The 26,378-nt window shown below is 40.2% G+C and overlaps 2 protein-coding genes across 3 annotated transcripts in view; both read right to left on the minus strand.

Annotated features, from left to right (window-relative positions):
* The window catches only part of H2bc6 (H2B clustered histone 6), a 37,455-nt gene extending 22,457 nt beyond the window's left edge, over positions 1-14,998 (minus strand). The window contains exon 1 of one of the 2 annotated variants that reach the window (NM_178194.4): positions 14,790-14,998. The gene's annotated coding sequence lies outside the window, so the exon portion shown is untranslated. The remainder of the gene's footprint in view (positions 1-14,789) is intronic. The other variant, NM_001177653.1, reaches the window with a different exon arrangement.
* A 652-nt stretch (positions 14,999-15,650) lies between these two features.
* Positions 15,651-16,432, minus strand: H1f4 (H1.4 linker histone, cluster member). Its single transcript, NM_015787.4, has one exon. It carries the CDS (start codon positions 16,369-16,371, stop codon positions 15,712-15,714), a length of 660 nt encoding a protein of 219 aa, NP_056602.1. The 5' UTR covers positions 16,372-16,432; the 3' UTR covers positions 15,651-15,711.
* Positions 16,433-26,378: the final 9,946 nt, after the last annotated feature.

Here is a 26,378-nt window from a genome sequence, read left to right on the forward strand (position 1 = left end):
TTGCTTTTGACCTCTGAGTCATCTCTCTATCCTGTTCCCTTTTATTTTACAAGGAATTATAACACTTTTATGAATGTAAAAAAAATTTTGCCATATCTCCTGTGCCTAACTGATATGGGCTCTTGTTCCTGTCAGACAGTGTCTGGTTTTGTGTTTTGTGTAAAAGAGGGGCTTTTGGGCCATGCTTTGTGCTGGGCGATTCCAGTTAGAGTGAAAATACAGAGACCGGATGACTGCATCTTATTGGGTTTGTAAAGAAACGAACAGTACCATCTGTCCAGCAGCACCCAGGAGGAATCAGAATCAGGACTAAGAATCAGCTTACTCCCAAGAGTCAACAGCCTTTATCCATAAACCTAGCACAGTAGGCTGGGCACACATAAGTACACGGGAATACTAAACCACACCAGAAAAGTCTGGCCCCAGGATTTATTTAACACAACAGACCTACAGTAGATGCACCTGCAACCCACATGGAGAGGGGACCCCTAATACTGTGATGGTGACAGCTTCCACTAACCTGTCACCTTCATGTGGGCCCTGCACATTCTATGTTATAATAGTACTTTGTACTTCACTTTACAGGAAGAAAACTCCATGAGCATATGGCAAATGGCTTGTTTGTCCCGTGTTCCATGTCACTCTAGCTGTCATCAAAATGACTGGGTCAGCAGTATTGCAGGACTCAGGGCCTTGGTGTGTGTGAATTCTCCTCTCCTCTTACTACAGCAAAAGGAGACAAGGCAGAAAGCACCCAAACCATGAAACTCAGTCAGTAATTACCCCCTGACCAGAGGGGCAAGGCTAAGGTTCAAAATGATTGGCTGGCTTTGCGATCAATCTTAAACAATCTACTGGGTAACCATAAAATATAACCCACTGCCTTCTCAAACTGCTAGCCCTCTGAACAAAACCCAACAGAGAGATTGAATTCCTAATTTTTGCCCATATTGCCTCATTGCACAGACCCTTAAGGGGTAGTGTGTGTAGTTTGAGAGTTAATATCAAAGTTACCTGTTTGTGAATGGCCAGGAATTCTTGGCAAATTGTAGTAGATGAAACCAATATAGCTGGTGAATTTGGTTTTCAGTGACATTTAAAAGTATGGAAACACACACCGTGTTCATCTCTTCCATCAAAGTTTCTTGTAGAGTATGCTTACAACAACACAGAAGTTAAATTTTTAAAAATGATCGTTGAAATGGGAAATAATTCTCTCTCTCTCTGTGTATGTGTGTATGTGTGCATGTGTGCATGTGTGTGTATGCTCATTAGTTTTTTTTTTCCAACTTGTCACAAGCTAAGGCCATTTAGGAAGAGGCAACCTCAATTGAGAAAATGCTTCCATGAGATTGGACTATAGTCAAGTCTATCAGGGCATTTTTTTTTGGTTAATTGATATGGGAAAGCCCAACCTACTGTGGTGGTCTTGGGTTGAATTTAAAAAACAAAAAACAAACAAACAAACAACAACAACAAAAAACCAAAGAGCAAAAACCAAAAAACCAAACTGAGCCAAGCAAGTCGTGAAGAACAAGCCAGTAAGCAGTATTCATTCATGGCTTTTGAATATGTTCTTGCCTCCAGGTTCCTTCCCGGTGTGAGTTCCTCCCCACACTTCCCTCACCAATGGTCCTGGCAGTGTGAGCTGAAATAAAACCTTCCCTCCCTCAATTGGTTTGGCTATGGTGTTTTATCACCATAGAAACTCTTATGACAGTATTTTATCACAGCAATTGAGAGAAACTAAGACAGAAATTGGTACTAGGAGTGGGGTATTGCTATGACAGGCCTACCATGTTGTTTTTGGAAGGATTTTTAGAAGCATTTAGTATTTGGGGCTAGAAAAGCTGTTTAGCATTCAGAGCTTAATCACCTGTATTTGATCACAGCTATAACACTCCTAACTAGGATAGGCTGAAAACACCAGCTGAGGCTAACAAAAGACCAGCATCATCGAGACGAAATGTTCTGCAAAGTATTTCCTCAAGGTTAGTACAAAGAGGCTGTGGTCCATGGGCTGGGGGTGTGCCGAGACTGCATCTCACTCAAACTGGCTGCTCAGTTTGGTGATGGGTAAGAAGTGCTTGTTTTGCTGGTCCAGAAACTGCAGCATTAAAGGAGTCCTGGAGAGCAGCTGAAGGTTGGCATTGTGAGTCCCTCATCCTCCAAAAAGCTACTAGTGAAGGTGCTGCCTCACTTGTAATGGGGATCCCAGCATATTGGAGATGCCAGGACTGTGGAATGATGACCAAGAACAGCACAGCAGCCTGGGCCTTGGAGACAAGTTGGGTTTGTGGTGGAGGGAAGAGCCAGAGAACTAGGACTTCACAAGTCCTTTGGATCCCAGAAGATACTGAGCGAGTTCAGACATTGGATGCTGAACTTTATACACTGTTGCAGTCTGCTTTTCCTTTGATCTGATTTTAACTCTTCTTGGTTATTCACTCTTGGAATAGCAATTATGTAACAAAGTTAAGCGACTTTGAACTTTTCAAAGACATTGGAGTTTTAAAGACTTGGGGGACTGTTAAAAGTGAATAGTAGCCGGGCAGTGGCAGTGCACACCTTTAATCCCAGCACTCGGGAGGCAGGGGCAGGTGGATTTCTGAGTTTGAGGCCAGCCTGGTCTACAGAGTGAGTTCCAGGACAGCCAGGACTACACAGAGAAACCCTGTCTTGAAAAACCAAAAAAAAAAAAAAAAAAAAAAGTGAATTGTATTTTACATTATAAAATAAAAAGACTTAGGTGATGAAGGTGTTTTGTTTTGAGAGACAGAGTTTCCCTGTTTATAGCCCTGGCTAATTTGGAACTCACAGCAATCTTTATGCCTCAGCTGAGGTTATAGGGGTCAGATTCAAGATATCTGTTTACCTCTGCCTCCCACCTCCCAAGAATTAAAGAACTAAAGGTGTGCAACACCATGCCTGGATGGTTTTTAATCTTTATTTTCATTACATTTAAAATGTTTATGTGTGTGTGTGTATGTGTGTGCAATTGATATGTAGGTATTTGTGCATGCATAAGGTTCTGGTTTTTTAAGTGATGTATTTACACATTTAGTTTTTGAGCAGTGAATTGTTATGGTTGATTTTAATGTCACGTTGTCACAAATTAGAGTTGAGTGGAAGGCTTCAACTGAAGAACCATTCTAATAGTGCTCGTTGATTTAGGAAGGGCCACCCTGACGGCTAGTATCACAGATAAGAAGGGTATGGGCAAAGGAAGATGACTCAGCTATTGCTCATCTCTTGCCAAGTTGCTTTGCCCTGTTGCTGCTGCTGCTTCCTTCAGTGATTGAACCATTGCTTCCAGTCTTCTGTTCTAGTAAGGACCAGTAGCTCTCCAGAGACCTTCCAGATTTTCAGTGCCAGACTGGGACTGCTCAGGCATCCATGGTAGTGGACTGAGCAACTACTGGGTTGTCAGCTTCATAGTAAAAGACAGCTACCATGAGCCTACTTAGACTGCCGAGGCAGAGTCAAAGCTGTTTTAGCTACATTTTACTTTTGTGTGACTTAACATTTTCTAAGCAAGTTTACTGGTAAATCCTTTATAATATCAGTTTATTGCTTTCATGTCCTCCTCTACATTAAATGTATAAACAAAGGCCCTTGGGTTATGGGGTGTGTTTTCAGCCACTGGAGAGAAGTTTAGGGAACGTTAAGACAAAAACTTTTCATGGAGGAAACACACCATACATCTACTCAGCCCAGATAGGAAGCCCATGACAGAATATAGTACAGATATCACCAAAGTCCTACTTGGTGAACCAATGGATTTTATTGGGGTTATTTATAGGTGTCTGGCTGAGGAGTTCCTTACAGGAGAAGAAATGACTGAAAGACAGTTGCACCACTGAAGGCCACCCCAGATGGGGACAGTTTACAAATCTGGGGAGCTGGAGCACAGTGCATAGCCTGCAGGTGGTGCCACAGCTTGAGCAGTGTCCTTTCCAGATGCCTCAGTTGCTCTAAACTTCTAGGCAGCTCATCTGGTTTCTGATTTTTTCTGGGCAGCAGGGTCTGCCTGGTCAAAGAGCTTTTATAGTTTACTCTTGTAGGAAGAAGTCTATTGAATCTGGTCAGTTTCAGGGACTGCCTGGAGCTATTTTAAGTTGTTCTGTTCTTGCTTTAAGGAGCTTCCTGCAGGTTAGAATGTATTTTTTTTTTGTTTTTGTTTTTTTGTTTTGTAATATTATTTATTTAATGAATATAAGTACACTGTAGCTGTCTTCAGACACACCAGAAGAGGGCATCAGATCTCATTACAGATGGTTTTGAGCCACCTTGTGGTTGCTGGGAATTGAACTCAGGACCTCTGGAAGAGCAGGCAGTGCTTTTAACTGCTAAGAAATCTCTAAAAAACCATATGTGTACTGGCCCACATGGGGATCAAACTCATGACCTTGGTGTTACTAGCACCACGTTCTAACCAACTAAGCTAACCAGCCAGAGAGAAGATTTTAATCTCAGAGGAAAGTGTTACACAATAGGGATAAGCTCTCTCAGCGGGGAGTCTTGGGATAGATGCTCTTTTTTTCTTCCTGCATCTTCTCTCTTTCTCTACAAGATGAGTCTCCAGAAACAGTAGGAAGAGGAGAAAAAAAAACAAAAACAAAAACAAAAATCTTTTTCAAACTGGTCTTTTTTATTTTAATAAAAAATTGTGTGTGTGTGTGTGTGTGTGTGTGTGTGTGAGTGTGTGTGTGTGAGTGTGTGTGTGAGTGTGTGTGTGTGAGTGTGTGTGTGTGTGTGTGTGTGTGTGTGAGTGTGTGTGTGAGTGTGTGTGAGTGTGTGTGTGTGTGTGTGAGTGTGTGTGTGAGTGTGTGTGTGTGAGTGTGTGTGTGTGTGTGAGTGTGTGTGAGTGTGTGAGTGTGTGTGTGTGAGTGTGTGTGTGAGTGTGTGTGTGTGTGAGTGTGTGTGTGTGTGTGAGTGTGTGTGAGTGTGTGTGTGTGTGTGAGTGTGAGTGAGTGTGTGTGTGAGTGTGTGTGTGTGTGAGTGTGTGTGAGTGTGAGTGTGTGTGAGTGTGAGTGTGTGTGTGAGTGTGAGTGTGTGTGTGTGTGTGAGTGTGTGTGTGTGTGTGAGTGTGTGTGTGTGTGTGAGTGTGTGTGTGAGTGTGTGTGTGTGTGTGTGAGTGTGTGTGTGAGTGTGTGTGTGAGTGTGTGTGAGTGTGTGTGTGAGTGTGTGTGTGTGTGAGTGTGTGTGTGTGTGAGTGTGTGTGTGAGTGTGTGTGTGTGTGAGTGTGTGTGTGTGTGAGTGTGTGTGAGTGTGTGTGTGTGTGTGTGTGAGTGAGTGTGTGTGAGTGTGTGTGTGTGTGTGTGTGTGTGTGTGTGTGTACGTTTGACTAGGTTGACTTTGGGTATTCTTTATTAAACACTGTCCACCTTTTTATTTTTAGTTTAATTTAATCTTTTGAACAGGGTCTCTCATTGGTCTAGAATTCACCAGCAAGTAGGCCAGGACGGCATCACTCACAGCTTTTCTTTTTTTAAGTTCTGGAGAATATAACTTAAGTTCACAGTGCTTGCAAACCACTATGCAAAGCAAGTGCTTTGTCCACTGTTCTGTGTCCTAAACTTTTTTATGTGTAAATGACTTCAGTGGAGTGTTGAGACCCCTGGACTTTATGTTCTGTGACTGCCAGAGTTTACAGAATTGCTTGCTCTCCAGGCTGTGGGAGCACGAGGGAGCAGCGGCTGGGCCCATGAGCATAGGCTGTCTGAAGGGTGCCTGAAATGTTGAATTGTGGTAAGAATTCAAAGCCCTGAAAGCAGGTCTTCACTATACACGGTGTGGACATGAGCCTATGAGACTTGTGGCAGGGCTGTGTAAAGGAACAGAGATTTTTCTACCACCCTTTCACATTGGCTCCAGTAGGACAATATCTGTCACTTTGGGGATCTCCCACTTCTAGTTCAAAACTATATTTGTTATTTGGTAATAATGTGTTGGGGCAATTAAAACAAAGTATTCAAGGTATGGGGTGCCCAGACCAAGGGCGTCACTAAGATAATTTAGGGAGTCAAAACCACCAAGTACAGATGGTACTCGCTTGCAATTTGCTTTAAAAGTCTTTAGATGACTTGGGGACACAAACAAGTTTGAGAATGTTTCGACTCCTTCTGATGAGGATGCTACTTCTCAAATGAGTTAGTTAAATTGAAGCTGTCTTACCTTCAGAGTTATTCCACAAAGACATGGCAGTGCTTAATGGCTTGGTCCACTCACTCATGAAAATGTGAAGCTAGCTTTGTAGGTGGATGAATGGATAGATGTGTACACAGATAGATGGTCTACAAAGGGAGTGGGAGAAATGTTCACGTGCACATGGAACCCCAAAGCTGACGTCATGTGTCTTCTTTGATTTATATGTCGGTACGTGTCTCTTACTGATCCCAGAATTTGCTGATGCCTAGTCTAGTTATTCAGTGTGTCCCTGGGATTCCCTTGGGTCTGCTGGAATAACAGAAGGGTTATCATGGCTACTGGGCTTTTATATGGGTTCTGGGAATCCAAACTCCAGGGCTCAGTCTTGCTCCATTAGAGCTGTATCCGTTGAGTTATCTCCTCAGCCTTTAGCACAATCTTAGTCTCCTACATAAAGAACTTTTAAAAGTGTACTGAGAAGGGGACTCCAGGATGATTTTGTTAGAGAAATCAAGAGGGTCGGCCAGCTGAAGATCTGGGCAGCTGCCAAGAGGAGTAAACAGAGAAGGAGAAGGTTATGTTTTCTAAGGTGGAAGTTAAGAGAGCAGGAAGGCTCAGCACTGGGACAGCCACTGCCTCCTGAGTGCTAGGGTTAGATCTGTGCCACCATGCCTGGCTCTAACTACGTATCTCGTTGAAGGTGCAGTTATTCCTTGTATCTTGTATTTGTGTGTGTTATCACTATTCTTTTTTGTTTTTTTACTTTAGTCTGGTCTTAGATCACAAGACAGGGAACTGATTGCTATCTTACGTTAGAAGATACCACTGACCAGCCATTTGTAAAAGCGGATCACTGAGTGTCAACAGTGCTGCTATGTCAGAGGCTGTGATCATGCACTGGTTCACTAGTTCCTAAGGGTTTGTTTGATGTAGAAGATGTGCTGTCTGTACCAGAAAGGTATGTTATGCCCTTCGTGTCAGTGGAAGTTGACATACTCACTCTCATGTCCCAGTATGCCTGAGAAGCAACCAGAGGCATGCAGCATGCAGATAATCCTTCCCATTGCCAGCCCCACATTCTACATTGGAAGAAAGATGCCAATCACCAATAAATATCAAACTTCATTTCCCCACAGATGTTATTATTTATAATATTCCATTTACAGACTTTCTCCATTGCTCATTCAGATTTCTCTTTCAAAGGCTGCCTGGTATAAACTGGTATCCTAGTCATTAGGCCTATAACAGAAGCAAATTCTATTTTAACAAATCAAACAAAAAGCTCTAACAGAAAAGCTCTGACAGTTTAGATACTTCCTTTACCTCAGGCAAGTATCTCCTTTTGAAGGATCGGTGTGTAGCTAAACAGAAAGCATTGGGTTGGCTGGGATCTGTCAGACATTCTCAGGCAGCTCTGCCCCTTTGTATTTCAGAATGTCTAGGGCAGTTTTGTATTTTCCATTACTTTATGCATTCACCTCTCTTCTCGTTAAAGAAAGGGTGTATTTGTTAGGTATCATATTTGCCATTAACATTGTTATTTCTTATAAGAGAAGAGGGTCGGTTTGATGTGTGCATGTGTAGTGGTTCAACAGGAATCTCTGCTCCAATTTACCGCCAACACTTACAGATAAAAGCTCCAGTCACACTTAGTTAAGAGACACTCTTGAATGATGTGATTTGATGACAAATTTCTCAACTCAACTTCTTGGGTTGGATTCACATAGCTTACAACTTTTCTTTGTTTCTTTGTTTGTTTATTTATTTCTCCCCCTCTAGACACTTCTTGTAGCCTAGGGTGGCCTTGAATTCACTACACAGATGAAGCTAACTTTGCATTCTTGACCTTCCTGTTTCTATTTTGAACATGCTGGGTGCTGGGGATATAGCTATGCTCTACCACACACAGCTCCTACCCCTTCACGCCCATTGCTATTGTTTTTGACAAAGGATCTTTCTCAGTAGCCCTGGTTGACCTGGAAGTCACTGTGCAGACCAGTTGGTCTTGGACTTGCAGCCATCTTTGTGCCTCTGATTCCCATGTGTTAGTGCCAATATTACAGAGTTGATTCGTCTTGTTTAATTTCTTTAATTTGTGATCTGAAAGGGCTACTCCATGTTTATTTTAAGTCAGTGGAATGAAAAATATAAACAATGGCTAATATCCCCTAACTAGCAGCTAAGTAACCACCACTAATTTCAGAGATTTGTGAGTTATCTCAATCCTTAAAATAGCACTAGCAGAGCAGTTTGGACCATTCATACAATTAAACCATTTAACACCTCATCTTTGTCCTCTAGCCCAGTTGTCATAGGCCTGTGTGCATTTAAAATGAATTAACTAAGGCATCCTACAAATACTTCCGTGTCTATGTATGAAAGGGCCTTAACTGTTAAAAAGACAGAATAAAAAAGTGACATGCCTTTACCTCTGGCTTGTCTTGCCCTGTGTACTCTTGGTGATGGGTAATAGGGACAATCAGTCACTGTGTATTAGTGCTAACTGTCACGAATCTGACTAGAGGAAGAAACATGGAGACATAAGAGGATATGTCACCTTTGATCAGAAGCTATCCCGGGTGGAGACATTTTAACTAGTCAAGTCAACTCAAAACTCGACTCAAGGGTTAGAGAGTCCGTGATGTTGGAATAAAAGTACGGTGGCAGGAAGAGCTGAGGGTTACAAATTGGTCCATAAATGAGGCAGAGAGAGCTAACGGGGCATGATGGGAGAGTTCTGAACCTCAAAGTCTACCTCCAGTGACATAACTTCTCCAACTTATTATTACTTCCCAAACAGTTGTACCAACTGGACCAAATATGAATCTATGGAGGGTGTTCTCATTCAAATAATCATACCTTTGAAGGCTGTCTTGTTTCCCATTGACCATGAACTGCTCTGGTCAGTCTATTGGTATCACTTGTGGTGGAAACATTGACAGTGCCATGTCTATCTTTGGACAGAAAGAAATTGAAGTTTAGCAGTGTAAGCACTCACTCTGTTGCAGGAGATTGAGGCCTAGGAACAAGTTTCATAGTCAAGGTCCTGTGGTTTTCCCTGGCTGTCAATATGTATCAATATGTATCTATTTTGTTTCATTCAATAGGTTATTTTATTGGGAGACAGAATACGCACCAACTCAAGTCTTTACTATCCTTCACCCATTTCTCAGTCTGAAAGATTTCTTTATACTCTAGATTCCTGGAGAAGATCTAGGTGGCCCTTTTCATTCTGTTAGCTGGAGACAGGCCAGAGCTGCATGACTGACCTGCATGTAGTTTGTTCTGGATCTGCTGTTCCAACTCTTGGCCTCTGGCCTGTTGGTAATCTACCTGGCTACCCACATATCAACTCATAACCTTTACTTGTATGGTCCAACAACAGTGATTTGATTCTGGCCTTTGGCTGTGAACTATCCATCCAGCTGAATGAGGGTGTCGCTATGTATCTCAATGCATGTGAGATATATGTCTCCATGCAAATATGTGCTCCTTTCCATAAGGAACATTAGTGGGACATCAAAGTCCTCAGGTGAAGTACACCATGGATTCTCCATTATAGCATTCACTTCTATCTCAAGCCCTTGTACTTTCTTCAGAAGGGCACATGGTGTTGTCTTATATCCTTGCTCAGAGATGACGATGTGCTTGAAAGCATCTTCCATTCTGCACTGTGTCTTGGCTACTTTTAATATGTGCTATTTTGTTGTAATGCTCTATAACTTTGTGTACAATAGCTATTCTTTCATTCATTTCTTTTATTTATTTATTTATTTATTTATTTATTTATTTATTTATTTATTTATTTATTATATGTAAGTACATTGTAGCTGTCTTCAGACACTCAGAAGAGGGGGTCAGATCTTGTTATGGATGGTTGTGAGCCACCATGTGGTTGCTGGGATTTGAACTCTGGACCTTTGGAAGAGCAGTCGGGTGCTCTAACCCACTGAGCCATCTCACCAGCCCTCTTTTTTTTTTAAAGATTGATTTATTATTATATCTAAGTACACTGTAGCTGTCTTCAGACACACACCAGAAGAGGGCATCAGCTCTCATTACAGGTGGTAGTGAGCCACCATGTGGTGGCTGAGATTTGAACTCAGGACCTTCAGAATTGCTCTTAACCGCTGAGCCATCTCTCCAGCTCCCTTTCATTCATTTCTTTATTGGACACAGGATCTTGCCATGTATTTACTATGTAGTCCAAGCTCTACTTGAATTAACTTTTGACCCTGAGTTCCTGATTCCCTTGTCCCCACCTCTCAAATGTGCAAATCATAGGGTCATTGCTTTGCACTTCTACAAGACTAAATCTTCTATTTTGTTTCTTCTCTTTTTTTCCAATTCTTAATTTGTTACCTTATGTTTCTAATATTATACTTAAAATTTTATCAATTACTAGTCTTATACTTTACAAATTAATTAAGTTTGGGTCTAGCTTTATTTTATTTTCTTGCTTTGATTTCCCTGGCTATCCTGGAACTCCCTATGCAGACCAAGACTGGCCTTGAAGTTACATTGATCTTCCTGTCACTGCCTCCACGTTCTGCATAACTTGAAAGCCCATCAATTTTTTAATTTTTATTTATATTTTTAAAAGATTTATTTATTTATTTATTTATTTATTTATTTATTTATTTAATGTAGGTGAGTATACTATTGCTCTCTTCAGACACACCAGAAGAAGTCAACAGACTCCATTGCAAATGGTTGTGAGCCACCATGTTGGTTGCTGGGACCTCTGGACCTCTAGAAGAGCAGTCAGTGCTCTTAACTGCTGAGCCATCTCTCTATCTCATAAAACCCATTAATTTGTTAATCCATATTATTTTCTTACCATGTTACATGCTACAGTATTGAGATATAATTATCTTATAAGTATGCATTTTCTTGTTTTAATTACCATTTATTTCTTAAGAGCAGACTGGCCAAACCTATGTTATACAATACCAACAATCAATCTTTGCAAATTTGTTTTATAGTTTGCAGTTTCTTAGATGAATTAATTCAATTTTTTTACAAGTCAGAGTAGGCTACCTTTGAATTCCATGTAGAGCAGAATTTCCAGCATCCATTGCTATGCTCCATTTATGTAATGCTAGGAGTCAAACTCAAGGCTTCATGAATGCTGGGCAAGTATGCTAGAAGCTGAGCTACAACCTCAGTGACCAAAATGTTGCTCATTCCACTCTTCTGCTTTCTGTGATCTCATTCATTAGGTTGAGCTGCCTTTTCCCTCCATTATTTATTTCCTTCCTTCCTCCCTTCCTTCCTTTTTCCTTTTAAAGATAATGTTTACTATATGAACCTGACTGACCTAGAACTCACAGAGATCCACCTGGCTCCTCCCCACTCCCCCTCTGCCACCCCCACCCCCCAATCTCTTTTCCTGAGACAAGGACATACTATGTAGACCAGACTGGCTGGGATTATCAGTAATCTTCTTGTTAGAGCCTTCCATATTGGAATTCTTTGTTTTGAAGATGGTCAATGAGGTTTCTAAAGAGCCCGGCGTGGCAAATGTGGAAGCTCTTTGGAACATTCACGTATTTCAAAGCTCGTGGATGACCACAGTCATGGTTCAACCTGATTCACCCTCAGGAGAGGTCCCTCAGGTTTAAGCTCCCACTTAACGTTTGACTCACAGGAGACAATAAATGATAGCTACTCACTGACTTAAGTATTCCTGTTTGGACTTTTTTCTTCCTTCCTTCCTTCCTTCCTTCCTTCCTTCCTTCCTTCCTTCCTTCCTTCCTTCCTCCCTCCCTCCCTCCCTCCCTCCCTCTCTCCCTTCCTACCCCCCTTCCTCCCTCCCTCCCTCCCTCTCTCTTTCTTTCTTTCTTTCTTTCTTTCTTTCTTTCTTTCTTTCTTTCTTTCTTCTTTCTCTTCCTTTCCTTCTTTCTTCATATAGCAATAGATAAACAAGACCATGAAGCTGTCATAACCTTAATGACAAAACCTAGGGAAGGTAGCCCTCAAAGAAAAAATTCATATGTGAAAATAAGTTGGGAAGAATTCATGTAAAATGTTAACAAAAATGTATTTTATCTAATTAATTAAGACATAGTTTAATTAAATAACTCATCATGAACTAAAAATACCTGTCTTATAAATGCAAGCAAGAACCAACATTAGGAACTCCAACTCTATTTCTTTAAAGAGGTCAAGAAAGAGTAGCATGTAATTTCATGTGATATCAACACATAAAGGATAAAATTCATAACTAATTACTAACTGAGAATTAAATGGTGGAAGGAAATTGCAACTCAGTAAACGCTAAACACATACACACGCAAATATTTTGACTTAAAAACTCCCAAATCATTATTATGGAAAGGACAATGATGTTAGCTTTTCTTTTTCTTTCCTTCATATTCTCTCTTTCTCTCTCTTTGTCTCACTATGTGGTCTTTATAGGCTTGATTTGTAGACCAGTCTGCCAAACTCATAGAGATCTGCCTGCTTCTAACTCCTGAGTGGCTGGGATTAAAGGCCTGCACCACCACATCCTATGGCTTTCTTTCCTTTCAAGAAATTTATTATTTTTATTGTATGTGTATGATTTATACATATGCCTATATTTATATATGTGCATTGCATGTGTACCCCAGGAGGCCAGAAGAGGACCACCAGACAATGAGTACTGTATTTGTTAAGAGCTTATACTTCGAGTCAGCATAACATGATGAGCATCTTGTAATAATTTTCATTTATTTATTTCTTGTCTTGAAAATCCATCAACTTTAGAAAATTCTCAGCAATGATCCCAGTGTTTCTACCTCATACACGGATGCACAGTTCTAAGAATGCAAAGTAATAAATAATTAGTACTGGATCTCCCTGGTGCTCCAAGACACAAGAGTACCTTAGCAAAACCTTAATTAAATGTCCAGTTTAGCTACTGTATCTGTTGATTTGTATTCTAGAATGTAAGCCTGATCCAGAGCCAAGTTCAGAGCTTGAGCTTTTCGGTGTAGTTGTGCTTGGCAGTGTGAACTTACATTTTCTGCTGAAGAAAGATCTTTTGTCTCGTGCCTCAACATCACTAGCTCAAGATGCTGTTTAAGGCTCTACTTCAAGGTCAAAGTAATACTTTATGTACCAGAGTTTAGGCAGGGCAAAAGTCAGCTGTAGATCTTGGGGTTTCACACAGGCCATGTCCCTTGACCTGAGCAGTGTCGTATTTTGTAAAAGGAAAACATCAGTAGGATTTTTATTTGTCTATAGTGGTATCAAACGTGTCATTACTCAACAGTCTATCCCTACAACATGACCCTGTTATTGTTCGTGAGGGTGTGAGTTCGTGAGGTTCTAAATTCACTGCTTCCTCCATCCTATCCAGTATACTTCAAATTCGACCTGATCCATGTTGAGATTTTTTTAAAAACCTGTATTTGCTTTTCTCCTAGCCACACTACTTCTCAGCCTCTCTATTTCCTTGATTTATTTTCTCTGCCATCATCTCTTCCCTAAGCACAAGATGCCAGTCTGCCTGGTGAAGACACAGCTACATCTGACAGACCTGGATTTTCCTCCTTCTGGCTTCAGCCTGCTTCCTGCTTTCCAGGTGTAACAAGTGCACCACCACTATGGGCAAGGGGCACCTAGGACACATACTTGTTGAAAGCTGCCAAAGACGTGAACTAAGTAACTGTTTAAGATACAGTAACAGAGAACCTAATCATCCCTGATTGCTTTTCCTTCTGCCAGAGCATAATCTCTGCCAGTGGCAAATCCAGTCACATTGAAATTGGCCTGCTTGCAAAGCAAGCATCTACAAACAACCACATTTCTGTGGGAACTCTTGTCTTAAACCCTTTTTCTATAAGACACATACCTTATAAAAAGAAAAGGTTGTGGGTTGGAATGAAGAAGAAAGCAAAAGCTCCAATTGAAACGAAATTGTTTGAGAGTGCTCATTTGTGCTCAAGGAGAGCAATCTCGGGATGCTAAGGTCGGTTCAGTCTCTAGAAGAGGAACTTGGATACGTAAGCGCACAGATAAAGAGCTGCATGCTTAAAACATCTTTAGTTAATTTTAGTACCTATAATTGATAGCAAATTAACTATTCTGAACTTGTATGCCATGTGGATGTATGTGCCAGTGAGTGTGTGGTTCCCTGAAACCATTACGATCACCCTCATTTCCAGGGCACCACCGAGTTCACATAAACACAAGTTTGAAGCATGAGAACCCTGGCAGGCATGGTAGTACACGGGAATAAATTTCACTTGGGAAGGATTGAAAATTCCGGGCTAACTTGGCCTATACTTCTTGATCACATGTCCAACAGATTGAGAAAAAACAAACAAACAAACAAACAAACAAACAAAAACCAAAAAACCGCATAGTTTTAAGTTTAAGGATACTTGAAACAACAACAACTCATTTGTTGAAAGAATGCCTGGCTCTTTAAAGTCCTTGAAATCATTCGTGCAAATGCGCACTTGGTTTGTTTTCTTGGTAACAGGCTTGGTGCTCTGCCAGCTTCCTGGGCAATGCAGGAGAATGGCAGTCTGGATCAACTGAGATATGACGGTTACTCGCTTTTTGTAATGCGGCACGATGCAGGCAATGTGCTTTAAAATGTAATTGATGCCCATGGCCTTGGATAAGATGCTCATGTTGGGGCTCACCTGCTTCAGCACGTTGTACACTTGCTAGAAGCTCTCCTTTCAGTAGCGTTTGCGCTCCTTGTCCTTCTGTTTGTTGATGGCAGCTTCTAAGAATCCTTCTGTGGGGCAGGCTCGGACTTCGCCAGCTCAGGGATTGTGTAAAATTTAACTCCCTCCCTTGGGCACACTAAACATTTGGTAAAATACCTACTCCGTCACCAGTTAACACCACATTCATTTACATTACGCAGTATTCAAATGAGGTTAATAAGATTTCTTTCAGGATTGGGTTAGTTTTAGTGTTTCGTCACGAACAGGAACGTAAACGACACTTGAAGGTCTACTGTCTCATTGGCTGTCTTGTCACTTCGCTTTCACCAATCGGGACGTACGAATTAAACTGCACAAATCTGCTATAGCTAACCTATTTAAGCACGATCGCTATCAAACATGGGGGAACACAGAAAAAAAAGTACTCTAGTTGGGTTTGTATGCTTGATTTCAGCAGTCAGAACTGAGATGAGATGCGGGTGGGGTTGTCAGGACATCGATCCTGCTCTTTACGCACTGAATCGCTCAATGCTTAAGATTCTATCTCTAAATCATTCTGCTATCTCCCTTAAAAGTTATCGACGTGGCAGCCGGGAGTAAACTACTTCATTCCCATGGTCTCTAAGGGTCACTTGTGGGATATGAACTTACCCACCACCACCACACATACAGGAGATTATGTACAGACCTTCAGATAGCTAAGCTAGAGTTAACACCATTGCGCACACCCACATATCCCCAGCCTCCTCTGCTAAGCTCAGCCCACTAAGGTTTGTTCCCACCCTAACCACACCCCCTGTGAATGTGCAACAGCTCTTTTACTGAGAGTTGTGGGTGGCTCTGAAAAGAGCCTTTGGGTTGTTGGGCTTCTAAGCAGTTGGCCAAAGAAAATTTACTTTTTCTTGGCTGCGGTTTTCTTTGGCTTAGCTGCCTTAGGCTTGGAGGTTTTTGGTTTGGCCGCTTTAGGCTTTACCGTTTTCGCCTTGGCAGGGCTCTTGGGCGCCTTCTTAGCCTTAGTTGCCTTTGCCTTCTTCGGGCTCTTAGCTTTTTTGGCTCCTGCAGCTGCAGCTGGCTTCTTCGCTTTCTTTGGAGTCTTCTTGGTGCTCTTCTTGGCGGTGGCTGTCCCCGCAGCCTTCTTGGGCTTCTTGGCTGCGCCCGCAGGCTTCTTCGCCTTGGCCGCGCCTGCCCTTTTTGCTTTGGGCTTAGCCTCACCGGAAGCCGCCTTCTTGTTGAGTTTGAAGGAGCCGGAGGCGCCGGTGCCCTTGGTCTGCACCAGGGTACCCTTGCTCACCAGGCTCTTCAGGCCGAGCTTGATGCGGCTGTTGTTCTTCTCCACATCGTACCCCGCGGCCGCCAGCGCCTTCTTGAGCGCAGCCAGGGACACGCCGCTGCGCTCCTTGGAGGCGGCCACAGCCTTGGTGATGAGTTCGGACACCGGGGGTCCGGAGGTTTTGCGCTTCGCGCCACCTGCGGCCTTGCGGGCCTTCTTCTTGACGGGTGTCTTCTCGGCGGGGGCCGGTGCGGCGGGCGCAGCAGGCGCGGTCTCGGACATGGCGAAGCGTGTGAGGAGAGAGAACTCGAGCCGGAAGCAGAGGGACTGGCCAGGACTCGGGCCGCGGCGCTGCGCCCGCCCGTTTATATAGGGCGGAGCTGCGCCGTGATTGGTGCGCTGTCCAGCCCGCCTCGCTGGCAGCCGCGGAGTGTCCTCTCAGATGCGGAGTTGTGTTTGTTACACCTCAAAAAAAGCCAAAAATGTCAAAATTCCCTACATCGAATTGCCCGATTTTTAAAAAATAATGTTCCCCGAAGTCTCGGGCTTCATGCACATCTCAAAAAGTGAGCAAAGCATTAAGCCTTCTGCCAAAAACTTGCAATATTTCCTGCGGTGTTCAGCAAATTTCAACTCAGAGAAACAAAACTTTCTATTTTCTTCGTAAATTATAAACTGATCTTGGACTGTACAGTTTTCTGACCCATCAAAGACGATTCTCCAAGTGGTTAGCTTCTTGTGTAGCCCAAAACCTTGCCTTTGGCATTATGATTTTTATTACAAATCTGCACTTAAGTGAAGGAAGTAACACAGGCTCCTCCGAGAGTCCTGCCTATTGAGCAGAGGGCATTTGAGTTCATCAAACTGGTTTAGTTCAATGCTTAACAGATTATTTACCATTTTGAGTTAAATTCTTCTCTCATAGGCCATGAGTCTATATATCTATGGTTTTATTTCTGCCGCTTCTCCTAAGTTTTAAAATAATTTCTTAGTATAATTCTTTTCTTTCTGTTCCCATGGGTTGGGGGCGGGGCTGTTGCTTTTCTATTTCTCTGGACAAACTACTCCTTTGGGTTGAGGTACCTCAAATTCAGAGTACTGGGGTCGGGGGAGAGTACAAAACATACTTATGGTGCAGACATAAAAATGACTAATTTCCAAGAAACATATAAATGCTGTTTTCAACGTCTTTGGAAATGAAGGTGGGATTTACTTTGAGGAATTTCTCTTGGGTCTTGCATAGTTCTTCTGACATGTTTTAGGACTAAATTGTAATGTGGTATATTAAAACTAGATAACTGAGCCATTGATCAAGAGAAACACACATGAGAAATATAGCTCAGAACATCTCTACTGCCTTCGTTACAGAATCCTAGCCCCGTTACTGAACAGCTGTTCTCCATATATGGCTACTCCTTATGGAAACATGGGAATAATGTTTCGTGGATCTCCTCAGGGTAAATGAGGGGTTAAGATTTAATCTTAGAATCATATTTGAGAAGACATTCAAACAGATTCAAAGACATGCCTTGAAGGTGTTAAATGGGTTGTTTTATTTATGTAGCTGTTCAACCAAGGTAACGACTAGGAGATCAATGATAATCCAGTGTCAGTAATTATTTCTGGGATGTTTGGTTGGAATTATATTCAGAAATTACAAGACTCCCACTACAGAGACAAGATACATTGTTATATTATAAAATAGTATATTATACAATAGTATAAGATACAATGTTTACAATAGTGTAAGATACAATGTTATGTTATACAATAGTATAATGTGATGGCTTTTGTTTTGTGATACAATTGTCTCTAACATCACATTATCAATTCTACTATCCTAAACCTCCACACACAAAAGCAATGCAAACAGAGGAACTCAGCAGTTCAACACAGTGTCCATGAGGCATTTTTAAGATCTTGTGGTATTATCTTTAATGATGAATTTTATATAAAAGTGATTCATATTATCAGTATTTCTATGCTATAATGTATATTTTCACCTTCATGTATTAACAAATGCAAACTTTGGTATTCATTAAAACTCTGAGCCAGAGCAGAGAAACTGTATGGGTGTTTGATATTGAAAAGTGGGGATTTAACCCCTTTTTGTTAATAACAAAAAAAAAAAAACTTCCTGCAAATGGTAGAACACATTAGTATTTGCTCTCCAATATCTTTTTTTTGGTTTCTTGTTTCTCATTGAGTTCAAGATGGGGGCAGGGATTAAACTCCCTGAATTTCGAGACAATTCGAGTCCTCTATGCTTTCCCCTTAAACTGCTTGCTTGGCAGAGAAGGCAATGAACCTTGCCTATCATTAAATCAGGTACTTTTTTTTTTTTTAAATAATGAGATAGGAACAATATAAAAAAAACTTTATTATTTTACATTAATCTGCTAGGCAAGTAAGCAATAGCAAAATTACACATGTATATGTGAATCTTCATTCTTGTATTTTAACTACAAATTACAAACTCTTCTACAGATGATTCTGACTAGTGAATCTCCATATGTCTAAAAATAGGAGTGTTAGAGTTTCTCATAACATGCTGTTACCCAGACATATCTGAGAGCCACTGCTCTCTAACTCTAACTGGGATGAAATGAGGCAAACGTACCCCTTGTCATGTGAGTATTTCTGTGGAAATACAGGCTTGCCTGTTCTAGTTTGCTTTCCTTTGTTATAATAAACTCCATGGCCAAAAGCAGCTTGGGGAGGAAAGGGCTGACTTCAGCTTACAGGTTATAGTCTATCATCCAGGGAAGCCAAGAAGAAAACCAAGGCAGGAGCTTGACCATAAACCAATTGAGGAAAGCTATTTAATGGGTTGGTCCTTGGCTCATTGTTATATATATATATTATATAATTCAGTCCTACTTGCCTATGAATGGTACTGACTACAACACACTGGGTCCTCCTATATCAGTTAGAAATCTAGAAAATGGCTCACAAATATGTCCATGGTCCAATTTGATGGGGGCAACTCCCTCTTCCCAGGTGTGCCAAGCTGCCAACCAATATTATCTACAACACTGGCAAAAATCTGGGCATGCACACACCTACAGAATGTAAACACATGCAAGGAAGATGGGGTACTGCATACAGCTGAACAAGGAGGCAGGGTTTGTGTACAACCGGGTCAAGAGAAATCTTGGTAGGAATGGAGGATAAGTAGGGGATAAATCTTCAGGCTACATCATCTGAGGCAGGGGAAATGGGGAAAAAAAGCAATGGTGGACATTTTTTGTATTTACTCTCAACACTTGGACCAGTGGAAAGCGTTGAGATAGATCCCTCTGAGCTTCAGTGGAGGAAGGGCTTGCCACCCCCATGGGGCTAATGCACCAGTCTTCAGTATGACTATGCTTATGTCAAACACACATGTACAGGACTTCACTCGTACTCAACAATCCTGTTTCAGCCTCCTATGTCCCAGGGTGATAGGTGTAACCCACCATTCCTGTCTGGCTTTAAAAAGCAAAAACTTCTAAGCATTCTGGAGTGTTAGAGATGCAGAACACTCTGATCATTTCTGCTTTGGATTGGATAGCAACTCTTGTAAGAGGAACAACGTGATTTGTAGAATCGCAAGAATAAGAGGCACGAACTTGGTTCCTTTTCCTCTACAATTTTGAGTTTGTTGTCATTTTGTTATGATGCTATGTATGATCTCAAGGGTAGTGTTTTCAAGGCAGAGTTTGTGGAAGAGATGTTTTATATTAAACAGTAACTTTTTTTTTTAAATCCCAGACATCGCTTTCCTTTTTATTTAAATAAAAAAATAAAGTTGTGGGTTGTATACTCAGAGGTATTCCTTGCAATAGTATTTGGAATTGTAAAAACCAGAAATAACTTCTGTGTCCATCTAAATGTGGGTGGTTGAACAAACACGGGTATTTTCACATAAGGGAATAATATGAAGCTACAAAATGTCTCAGGAAGATCTCTATAAACTAATTTGGAAAAAATTACTGGAAAAACATGTAAGTAATAAGATAATCCAAAAGAATACTCATAATATGATACTCTGTGATAAGGAAGGCACAGCAAGAAAGATACTTTTTGTTCATCTGTATAGAATAAATAAAGAGAAAATAAAGTAAAAACTAAAGAGATTGCTTACATATAGGAGGTAGAGGAGAAAGGAACAGAAAGAAAAAGTAATGGGAAAAGAGAACATTTTCTTTAGTATATTCTTTCATCGGACTCTGAATTGCAACTGTAACAAAGTTTGCTATCCAGGCAAAACAAGCTCTTAAATAAGTGATTAAAACCAGTAGGAATCTAATAGAATATACACATTGACATAACCATGATAACACTGTGGTATTAAAAAAGATAAAGGAAAAAGAAACACTAGTAACTGAATACTGTAAGCCCAAAGCTACAAAGATTCATCTTTCCACACTGTGATCTTGTGGGAGTGCTTCTTCAGGAATATACATTATTGATTTAAACAGCTGTTTCTAGACATTGGAATTGGACAAACATATATAACATTCCATGTTGTAGAAAATGAGATACTAGAAATCACTGAAAACTGTTACCACGTTTATAGAATTAGAACACAGGTCTGAGATTGAACTTGGAAAGGTCAGTCTTCTCTGACAGCTGATGGAGCATAGAAGTAGGGCACCTTCTAGTGGCAACTACCACACTGATGCGGCTTTTAAACATCATTCACCAACAAAAGGAACTTGAATTCCTTATTGAAGTTTGGTGGATTTCATGGCTAGTGGTAGAGTTCAATGTGCCTGGAATAAAGTGCAAAGTTAGAGAATGAGATTGAGAAAAAAGAAAAAAAAATGAAATGTTAAAAATTGAAAGCCAGAAAATTTTAAGGAACTCCTCCTAATGGTCAGAACTAATCTTATTTGACAAAAAAAGAAGAAGAAGAGGAAGAAGAAGAAGAAAGAGGAGGAGGAGGAAGAGGAGGAGAAGGAGAAGAAGAAAGAGAGAAAGAAAGAGAGAGAAAGAAAGAAGGAAAGAAAGAAAGAAAGAAAGAAAGAAAGAAAGAAAGAAGGAAAGAAAGGAAGAAAGAAAGAATTTGGTTTCATTTTTAACCCATAGAGTAATATATTATATATAAGAATATATAATATATAATCTTACATATATTATTATACATTATGTTATTAATTGATAATATATCATTTATAATATACATGGCCCATAGAATAACATACATATTACATATATCAATATTATATATGTCCAATATATTAAATATATAAATTTATATAAAAAATACATAGAGGTAGAGAAACTTTTATTTGGTTTAAGTCTAATTAATATATGTAGAAGGAAAAATGACTATCATGTAATCACTATTATGTTCTTATAGATAGATATAATCTATGATTGATGTGGAAGGGCAGGGTTCCCAGAATTTTACATAACTTTCCTGAAAGATTTCTTAGGTATGAAGATGAAGATAGTCCATTGTAAAGAATTCCAATAGAAACCACATTGACCTAGTAATGTAAGTACTAAGAAGTAATAAGACATATCTATGCCATTCACTCCTCATTTCAAGAAATGAGCTTCCCCATTTTGACAATGTTTCCTGAAAAAAAAAAGTATCTCCTAGTTTGCTTTCCTGTTGCTGTGATAAAGACCATGGACCAAAGTAACTTGGATATTATCCTAGTTATTATTCTATTCCTTTGAGGAGACACCATAATCAAGATGACTCTTCTACAAGAAAGCCTTTAATTGGGGCTTGCTCGCTTATAGTTTCATAAGTTTAGTGCATTATCATTATGGCAGCAGGCAGAGTGATAGAGGAGTAGAGTGCTGTATCCTAATCCAAAGGTAGTGTGTGTGTGTGTGTGTGTGTGTGTGTGTGTGTGTGTGTGTGTGTCTTTCATGGGCTTTTAAAACCTTAAAACCCACCCCTAGTGACACACTTTTCTCTAATAAGGCCACACCTTCTAATCCTTCTAATCCTATTAGAGTTTCACTCCCTGGTGACTTCAAATATATGAGCCTATGGGAGCCATTCTTATTCAAACCACCACAGGGAGAAAAGGGATTTAAAATCTTATATGCCCTAGTCCATCACTGAGGGAGGTCAAGCCATGAACTCAAGGCAGGAACTAGAAGGCACCATGGAGGAAAGCAGCTTACTGGTTTGCATCCACTGGCTGGCTTTCATGAGTTCAGTCAGCTTTCTTATACAAGGCAGAATCACTTCCCCAAAGGTGCACTTCTCAATCAGCAATCAAGAAGACCTCTCACAGACATAGCCACAGACCATACTTCAATTAATATTATAAAATTAATTTAAAAATACTGGGTCATACTTTAATTGAGACCTGTCTTATCAATTGACTCTGGATTGTGTCAACTTGAAAATAAAATCCCATCAGGATAATACATAAAATCACTCCAAGGAAAACACATCAGAGAAATGCAAGTCAAGGGACAGTCTTCAAAATGACTGACCATGATTGAGGATATGAGTGCATGGCTGAGTATTCAGTTAGCACACACAGGGAATTGCATTCAGTACCCAACCGATACCACTTTTCAAAATATGAGACCCATTGACAAACCCTTGCAGATTGGAAGAGACAAAAGAAAAACAAAAAACGAATTCCATGTGATATTCTGAATAATGTCTAGGAGCTAACAAAGGACACTAGTGGAATCTGTAGAATTTGGGAAAATATCTGAAGTTTAGTTAATATTGTATCAATATCTATTTCCTATTCTTGATAAGTATATGCAGCTATATAAAATATCAACATTGCTGAAAGCCTGTTGAAGGAAATAAGGAAATTCTTGCATGCTCCTTGCAACTTTTCTACAAATAAAAATAATTCAGAATAAAGCCTTCCTCAGAGTGGTAGATTTTTCATTCTTGTGTCTAAATCTGCATGTATTTATGTATTTTCTAAATTTTTTTTGTGGTAGTTTTTTTTCCTGGTGCTAATATCTTCAATAATTCAGATACTGTTCTTCTTTCTCATAACCTGGACTTTTAGTGAAATAATTTACATTTATTTTTTTTATTAATTTAATATGTACATGTATCCTTGAGCAATATGGTCCAATTTGCCTTGCTTTTGAAATTATTAGAAAATAATTTGAAATAACATCAGAGTTAGTGTTTTGTACCTTATTGTTGGAAGTGGGGCTTATTTGCTTTTTGTTTTGTTTTGTTTTCTCTTTAACAAGAGATTTCCTTAAGTGTTTTGTTTTTGTTTTGGGCTGTTGTTGTCCTTTTTTTCTTAAGCAGAAGGTGTTCTATCAACATGGCATTTATAATCTTCCTGCCCCAGGCTCTGAATTGCTGGCATTACAGGTGAGTCTAATCATGTCCACAAGTCCAGGCTGCCTCTTTCCTAACTCTCTCGTGCTTCTCAGAGATCCTAACGCTGTGGCCTTTAATACACTTCTTCATGTTGTGGTGACCCCAACCACAACATTATTTTCATCGCTGCTTCATAACTGTAATTGTGCTACTGTTATAAATCATGATGCACCTATCTGGTATACAGAATATCTGATATGTGGTCTGTGTGAAAGGGTCATCCAACAATCCACAAAGGGGTCATGGCCCACAGGTTGAGAACCACTGAATTAGAGGCTGCTTCATATGATAAAAGTAGCCCAGAATATTTATTTACACATAGAGTAAATAAATCCACATTTTCCTAGTTACAATGGGGATAATTTATTTGTAACCTTGGATTACTGAGCTATCATTGGCAGTGCTGCTGTTGCCGCCAAATAAGATAACGACAGTAGCACGTGGAGGCCATTTAGATACTTTGCTTAGCCATTTTAGCTTTTAAACCACCCAAGTGCAAGGACCAGAAATATGAAGGTTTCCAGCTCCCTGCATCATGTCTCCTTAGCTGCAGTTCTGCATATCAAGGCACAAGGACAAACTGACTCCTCTGTACCCTGTCTGAACTTCTGATGCAACATCTGTTAGGAGGGTTAGACCTATTTCCTCTAGGTGGGTCCTTATCTTCTATTTTTCCCCATTTCTCAGTCACTCTATTTTACCAACCCAGCAGGAGACTAACACATCATTGAGGTCTACAAAGTGATTTCCAGGACAGCGAGGGCTACAGAGAAACCCTGCCTGGAAAAACAAACAAACAAAAACAAAACAAAACAAAAAAATCTAATCACTTTCCAGAAGACTACCACTGTGCAAGCCCCCCAGGACACGAACATATGGCCTGACCTTTCAAGTTAAACTGAGTGGGCAGAGTCAAATGTTTCTTTAAGTGGCTAAATTTTGTGGGTTCTTTGTTATATGGGAATGAATAGCCTAAACATTAATGGTTTACATTACTGTTGCATTTATTTACATTACATTACTGTAATTTAGTAACTGACTAGTTATTCTTTTTAGGAACTCATTTTGTTAATAAGCTTCATAAGCAAACACATTTTTATATCATTGACTCCCTCAAACACATTCACATTTGTATGGCCTATTTAAAACAAAAATTTGAAGTATTAATAGGTACCCCTTTTACACTTATTCTACATTTAACTTTTCCATTATTCCTTCTTTTTGAGTTTTAAAAAGTTTTATTTTCTGTGTCAGTGTTTTGCCTGGATGTATCTGTGTGCTACATGCCTGCAGTGCCTTTAGAGGCCAGAAGAGGACATTGGATCTCCATGAACTAGATTTATAGGCAGTAGTGAACCACCCAGTGTTGGTGCTGTGCTGCTAACCAGGGAGCCACCACTTCAGTACCCGGATTCCATTTTAATATTAATAATGATGATGATGATGATGATAATAATAATAATAATAATAAGCTTAATAGAGGCTGCCCAGTTACTATGGGATGCTTGGATGGAATCCTTTGAAATTTACAGCAAGTTAACCTTTTTTTTTTCCCCCCCAAAAATGTGTAGGTGGATAATGTTTGTATATAGGGATGAGCGTTTTAGTATGTGCTTCCTTGGGCCAGGAGATCTTAAGAATATAAGTGTTCGTTTACATGCTATTCTTATGAGCAGTACACAAATCTAATTCTGGAAATAAGGATATTCTCCAAGATGACATGGATGAAAAAATGCTTTCAGAGATGTCAACTACCTTCAAATTAATGTTAATATTTGTTCCATAATCATTTTCCTAATTAACATCTTTATCATTTATGTATTCAAAGATCTCATCGGTACCTTTAATAAAGAGATCTCAGTGAGAAAGAAGAGACTACTTTTGGATTTCTTCCTCCTCAGCTTCCTCCTCTATCTACTAGTTAGATTTTTGTTACTATAGCCAAGTATCTGAGGAAATCAACTTATAAAGAGAAGAAAGGTTTGCTTTGGCTGTTTTGGTGTGGACTTGGTTGGCTTGCTCCACTGTTTTGGGGACTGTGTTGAAGGTGTATATAATGGTGGAAAACTATCTTTTGGCTGCTCAGAAAACGAGAGAGAACAGGAGAGACTGTTGCCTGGCATCCTCATATACACTCTAATAATTTAGTATCCTCCCACTAGGCCCTGCTTTCTACAGGTTCTATGTTTTCCCACTAGCATTAAAGGGTGGGCACTAAATCTTCAACCCGCTGGGTTTTTGAGGACTTTGAAAATACATGTTCTAGCAATATTCTGATTATTACTTGATCTATTTTTCTGTACTCTATATTATATGTCTCTGCTGGTTTGAAAATCAAGCATTATCTATTAAATAGGATCATTAATTCATAAATACTGGTGGTTTAGGAGAAATGGTTAAACAGACAGACTCTTTGCAGAGTTAGCTATTACTATGTAACAAATTTCCCAATAAATGTGTATAAGTTACTTGTCTTGTTGCTATGACAAAATGCTTGAAAGGGCAAATTAAGTGAAGAGGGTTCATTTTGGCTAACAGATCTGAGGTGTAGGTCATCATAGTTGGGAAGAAATGGCTACAGGCATTCAAAGCTTCTGGCCGTCTTGTGTCCACAGTCAAGGAGTAGAGAGAGGCGAATGCTCCTAAACTCGTTTTGGTCCAATGCGGGACTCTGAACTAAGGAATGGTGCTGTCACACTGAAGGTGGGTGTACTGTCTAGTTTTGTGCCAACTTGAGACAGCTGAAGTTATCACAGAGAAAGGAGCTTCAGTTGAGGAAATGCCTTCATGAGATTCAACTGTTTAAGGCATTTTCTCAATTAGTGATCAAGGGGGAAAGGCCCCTTGTGGGTGGGACCATCTCTGGGCTGGTAGTCTTGGGCTCTATAAGAGAGCAGGATGAGCAAGCCAGGGGAAGCAAGCCAGTAAAGAACAACCCTCCATGGCCTCTGCATCAGCTCCTGCTCCC

This window comes from Mus musculus, chromosome 13 (assembly GCF_000001635.26).
Source record: "Mus musculus strain C57BL/6J chromosome 13, GRCm38.p6 C57BL/6J".
Taxonomy (NCBI): Eukaryota; Metazoa; Chordata; class Mammalia; order Rodentia; family Muridae; genus Mus; species Mus musculus.